The sequence below is a fragment of the Colletotrichum godetiae genome (assembly GCF_030913485.1).
Source record: "Colletotrichum godetiae strain CBS 193.32 chromosome Unknown BDP55scaffold_9, whole genome shotgun sequence".
NCBI classification, from domain to species: Eukaryota; Fungi; Ascomycota; class Sordariomycetes; order Glomerellales; family Glomerellaceae; genus Colletotrichum; species Colletotrichum godetiae.
Genome location: NW_026851257.1, coordinates 303,272 through 309,271, shown reverse-complemented (window position 1 = coordinate 309,271; position 6,000 = coordinate 303,272). Strand labels below are relative to the sequence as shown.

General features: G+C 49.5%; 1 protein-coding gene across 1 annotated transcript; it reads right to left on the bottom strand.

Moving 5' to 3' along the window:
• Window positions 1-5,068: 5,068 nt before the first annotated feature.
• Window positions 5,069-5,775, bottom strand: BDP55DRAFT_654105 (uncharacterized protein). Its single transcript, XM_060574239.1, has 2 exons — window positions 5,598-5,775; window positions 5,069-5,546 (listed from the first exon to the last, which is right to left on the bottom strand). The coding sequence occupies exon 2, from the start codon at window positions 5,426-5,428 to the stop codon at window positions 5,120-5,122; it is 309 nt and encodes a 102-aa protein (XP_060432767.1). The 5' UTR covers window positions 5,429-5,546; window positions 5,598-5,775; the 3' UTR covers window positions 5,069-5,119.
• Between the last annotated feature and the right edge of the window lie 225 nt (window positions 5,776-6,000).

The following is a 6,000-nucleotide window of genomic DNA, read 5'->3' as shown; positions in this document are numbered from 1 at the left end:
TGCTCCCGCAAGATCGAGGTTCCCTGTTGAGCGGCCAAACCGCGCGGAGTCAGGCCAAATCAGGCAGCTTTCCTAGCTGAGCCATCGTCATGGATCTCCCCGCTGGAGCCCGTACCGTTACGCAAGGCCCATGGGAGACGCTACGACGCTCGCTCACAAGTCATAAACAAGGCTGATGGGGCCGGGCAAAGCTTGATATTCGTTCTTTGAGGCTTCAAACACCAGAACGGAACAGATGGCATGCATTCCAGACTGCCTGCGTAGGCATAGTATACTGCCTCGTATTCGAAAATCCAGAGGGATTACGCAGATTAAACCTGGCTTGGAATCCCGTCGAATCAACAACCTTTTGCCTATTTGTTACAAGGAACACTGGCAACTCTGAAAACGGCCACGCACGCGAAAGAGAGCGAACTGTATTCGTATATACAATGAGCTGGAAGGGTGAAGTGGGTATGTCCCAGCGGCCGTCGGCCCCGATGAGGGTGTGGAGCAAGCGGCTCAGCCTGTGAAGTTTGAGGAATCTTGACTCAGTCCTCGCCATTCGGCCGGAATGAACCTTTGCTGGTGGTTTCAGGATTTGAAGATGCTTAGGCGATCAATTCGCCTCCTGCGCAGCCTCCTGCGCACCAGGACAGGATGAAGAGACGAAGGTTGAGATGACCGTTGGTAGAAGCCCAATGCTGCCCAAGGTGGAGGTCAACAGCCTCCAGTTCGGCCGGGACTCGCCAACGGGTGGTGGTGGCGGCGGCGGCAGCGTCGATGTCTTCCAGAAGCCAAATAGAAAAAATCCATTCGCGTGTGTGCGTGTGTGTGTAGCCAGCGTGACGTTCTAGTTCCCGAGCGGCAAAAGATGGACGCGTCGCCTGCCGATCTCTGACATGTATTTTATTTCTTTACGTTTTCCGTGCGACGCGTTGTCGTCCCGCCCACAAGATGACTCTGTACCAATAGATCATTATTCCTGAGATGCCATGCCATTGCCGCGGCCTCATAAAAATGCTGTGTACCCGTAAGGTACGTCTGTAACTGATGAATACCAGTGGGCTTGGTCAACTGTATCCGTGGTGTGTCAACCTTTTGCCTTGCTGCCAGGATGATAGTGGACCAGCGGAAATGCCGGTGCCGCCGCAGAGTGGTCCAGCAGAAAAGCATGTCAAGGGTTGCCCATTTATGGTTGACGAATCCTAGACTTTGGAAGTCGCTGAGGCATGGTATGCCTGGTGAGAGAAGCGTCCATGCATCACCGTCTTCCCGGTGAAGAGGAGTGTGCGTTTTCTGTCTGGGGAGTTCCATCGTGTTTGGTGGTGGCTGATGAGTACCAGAACGGCCAACGGGCCACGATGTTGAACTTTGTGACCCTTTAATGTGATGATAGCCGTCAAACCCTCGTCAAGCAAGCATTGCTGAAGGCCTGGCCATGAACAGTTGACAGCTCCAGAGTGCAACTGTGCCCTTCAAGGAACACATGAAGACAGCGTAGCATAGCCGGCCAGCGGTCATCTCGGATTCAGTTCATCCCACTCAGCTAAGTTTAGCTAACAGACGTAGTCTCCTCGTGTGAGTGGGTCTAACGAGATTTAACTTGCACATCCCTCCAACTGCCGGTGCCTCGTTTGGTACTCCCTGACTCCTGAACCAAAAAGCCTTGACCTGACGTTGTAACTCGTCGCCCTCGCCTGGTCGATGCCAGCCAGGTAAGGCAAGCAACGCAAGCAACGCAAGCAACGCAAGGCGAAGCTAGCGCCTCCCCGTGTCGTGCCAATGAAGGGACGGATGTGGTGTGCAACTGACAGTGGTCGAGATCCCCAAAGGCCACGATTCGGCTCGGGCGTTTCATGTCCAGATCGAGGAAGGATGGCTGTCTGAGGAAATGGACGAAAGTATGCAGTGGCAGATGCTGGACTCTCGACGGAGCGGCCGTTGATGGAGAGAGATTAGGGACTCAAACTGCTGCTCGCAGTGGCTGCGATTGAGAGTCCGGGGCGCAACTATTGGTGACGCTTTCGCAGTGAATGTCTGAAATCCCTTTGGTGTCCCTTTTCGCCCTTGATCCTGACTAGCTCGCTGGCGGGGAGCATCCAGTTGGCTGACATGTGTATCCGCCACAATACGTCCCCCTGGGTGGGAAGTCAGGTTGACTGAGGCTTGGCCTTGAAGTCTCTGCCGCATCCAATACAAAATCCACCGCTCTGTACGGATACCTTGATGATTGGGGGCGGATCTGAACGGGGAATTGACTTGGGTTACGGAGTATGGTAAAGGTAATGGGTCATCCGCTGGTCGGGGTTGTGATCAGGCCCAGTGTTCGTCTGCTGTATCTGGCCCAGCGGTCCCTAATGCGGCACGGGAGACATCTGGCTGGAAGACGGGGTTTTTTTTTTAATGCATTGAAGTGAGGTGACAGACGTTAGGCCGTACTGTGTCACGCGTCTAAGTGAAGGAGACCCGAATACAGGGTGTGCGCGCGCATCGCCGGCTTCGATTTCGAATCGTCAAGGGTCGGTTTCCTGAGTCCGAGAACCGTCTTCCCGCGTCGAGCGAACTTATGCGTCGAATCGTTGTCGACCACGGCGATACCTCTCGCTTCTTGGCGCCCGAGGAAATATACCTACTCCGTACGGAGAGAAGAAGAAAGGACGAAAATAGACGTGATCTTCGGTTTCGCGGCCCTCACCGAAGCTGCTAGCATGGCAAGGCCTACCAAGGCTAAAAAGACTGGTGAGTATCGGACAAGGATTCCATGAGTACTGTACGGGAGGATGTTTGGGTTTGGTCAATGGGGGGAGGCCGTGAGAGAACAATATGGAGACAGACACAGAAACAGTATACCGTAGAAACTCGAGCAACTCGAACTTGCGCTAGCCCGTGCCAGCCCTACTAGCGCTCTAGCAGAATCGTAATACTACCTAAAGTGGTTAAATACGGCCGCCACTTATTTTTGGCGTAGGTTAACATTTCGATCGATCTAACTAATAAGAGCTCGCCGTCGAGGCCGGACCTATAATTAATATAATTTAATAATTATTTTAGCTTTCTCGTCGGTTTTGAGCTTTTCTTATCAAATTAGTAAAAAGGGCAAAAATGTTAATTAGAAGTAGTCATACGTAAGTAACCGAGCCCCTAACTGTCCCCTGGCCTACTGCCTCTAACGGGCCCCTATTTATACGGCAGTTGGACTATTAGGTCAACGAACTGCCCATTGATGCTATTACGGACTTCCTCTACTGTGAAAATGTATTCTAACCCGTCGTTTAGAACAACAAAGTCTGGAATCTCCTCTTACAGTGTCTCCTGCTTAATATAGGCTTTTACGTCAAAGAGCTCCTACCTAATGTAATTGATGGCCTTGGCGGGTACGTTTTTAATCCGGATCTCGTCGACCTAGCTACTATCGGGCCAAATAAATATTCCGTACTATAAGAAGGCCTGGCTAACCATTGAGCCCTTCTCGTGGGCCAATTTAGCGGCTACCGTTTCGACTATTTTAGTAACTATTATTCTCTTTATACCCGTCTCTTACTTAAGCTCCTCTTACTTATTTAGCGCTTTTTCTTCCTTATCGAGTACGTAAGCGTCGGTTATTTCTGAAAGCCACTGTTTAAAGGGCTTATTAACTGCGGTATCGAGAGGTTGGAGGAGGGAAGTGGTCCCTAGCGGTATGAGGTAGGGTATGATATAGTGCTGACATAATAGCATAAGGATAGAATCTGTCTTATAGAAGGAAGCGACATCCATTACCAATAGGTACTCGTCTCCCTTAGTCAGTGTTACTAATTCCTCTTTAATCTATCTTTTAAATAAGTACTCATTATTGTAGGTAATCTTGTTGAACTTAACTGTTACTCCTTCTACGTATAATAGGCCCTCTTTTTTCTATAATTGACCCCCTTCCTCTGCAGGCTTACTATAGAATATTATTTTTGGTTTAATTTGTTATATACCGTTAGTAAAGATATAGAGTATTAATATAGCCTGCCGCTTACCCCAACCGCTACGGTCGCTCTTGCTAGCCACGGTTTTGGCCCCGACGTCGTTATATATATAACCGTTTAGGTATTCAAAAGGAACTAGGGTCTTATCGAGGTTAAGAATTTGCGAATTAGGAAATCGACGGGCTAGACTTCCGAATAAATCTCCGATATTAGACCGCTTTACCTTAACCAGGGCCATTTAATTAACTTATTAAATAAAGGAAAGAAAGCTATTAATAACTTTGAAGTACTTAATGGGTAACTTCGTTACCTATTTAGTAAGTCGACGTCGGGTAATTCTTATACGATTCTAGAAGCCACGAAACTAACCGGGGGAAAAAATAAAAAGATGTTTGCTGTTCGGGTTCTACTGGGCGAAAATCCGCTTAGCGGTCCTTTTGAACTAACTGGTACTAATAAGCTTTCCCTTACTTTATCGCTAGCGGAAGGCGCCGTATAGCGCTATCTTGAGCTCTAGTTACTAAGGGTAGTAGGCATAGTTAGAGGACTAATTAACGATTGATTTACGGTTCTGATATTAGGAGATAACCGTGTTTTAAAGGACTTTAAACTAATCTACGGCTTCTTAGTATATAGGACGTTTATATATCCCTAGGAGCTCGGTCTTGCCCTAGCATAGCCTTGGAGGGCAAATCGACTCTTTGTCAAGCTTCTTTACGTAGTAATACTTTAAAAATATTAAGACGTTAACTTTAGTATTATAGGTATAGTAGTACTAGCGGCGCTTAATTAGGCTACTTTACGGTATATATTTCCGGTCTTTAATAGGGGTAGGAGCAGGCCTGCGGCGCTTAGCTACTAGAGGTGTAATTGGCATTTTTGCCATATTCAAATCCTTCTCGGTAAGGGCCCGTTATAAGGGCATCGTGGGTACGTCGACGAGGCCCGTGGTGGAGGTATAATTAGAGGTATAATTAATAGTATAATTGGTGGTCAAATCGGTGATATAATCGGTAGAAGTGGGCAGTTAGGTAGGAGTAAAAAATGGAAAATAATCACTTACCGCCTTCCGTATACGGTTTAGTCGATTATATAATCGGATAAAACTGATCCCTCGAAAGGGCTTAGTGTGGGCCGCTAGCAGGGCTGGCACGGGCTAGCGCAAGTTCGAGTTGCTCGAGTTTCTACGGTACTCCGTAGAGGGAAAGGGAAGAGCAGAGGCCACCTACGCTTGGCCTGCCAGTGTCTCCCTCCGTTCGCATCGCAGGGTAAGAAGCACCACCACCACGCGCCGGCCGGAGCTGACGATGTGTGAATGGAACGGAACTTGTCAGGCAAGGGGCAGGCACTGGCCGTGGCCCATGGCCCATGGCCTGAAGCTGGATCCCGCTGACACGAAGGAGGGCAGCCGGCGGCGGCAGGACACGGTCAAGCCACTGCGGGAGGAAGCATCCCGCAGCTGACCACCGTATATCAGGGAAGGTACTATGCATTACCCAGCGGTCCAGCTAGAATGCCTGAATGTCAGACTTGTTTGTACAGTTAGACGCACTGTCCGGCGCTGGCGCTACAGTGTGCCGAGTGTCTGAGTGACTGGGCTGTCGAGTATCCCTCCTATTGTTCAGTACAGATACAGACACAAAGGAAAATTGTATGCCTTGCCTTAGAGTAGACAATTCTCCCGCTGTCAAAGCCACTGCTGGCTGCTGCCAAGGAACTTGGAACAATATCAAGCCAGAGACAAACTTGGCCGCAGTAAGGCCAGGGGTCTCGTAGCACAATCGTAAGCGATCTTCACGGAAGGATGAATAGAAAAGAAGCCTGCATGGAACAATCATGGAAGCTGTCCAAGCCTCCAATATCAAGCGTTGGCGTACGCCAATCATCCATCTCTTGCCAGCCGCTGCCGACCTGTCTAGCAACGGCTATTTGCGCTAGAAGCAAGGCACCTCGCCTTAGCGCCGGTCCTAGAGCCCTCCGAGTTGACATGGTCGAGTGCTCAATAGATGGCAAAGTGGTCAGGGGTTGCGTTGATGCCCGCGTTATTGCTGATGATGCAACGGCA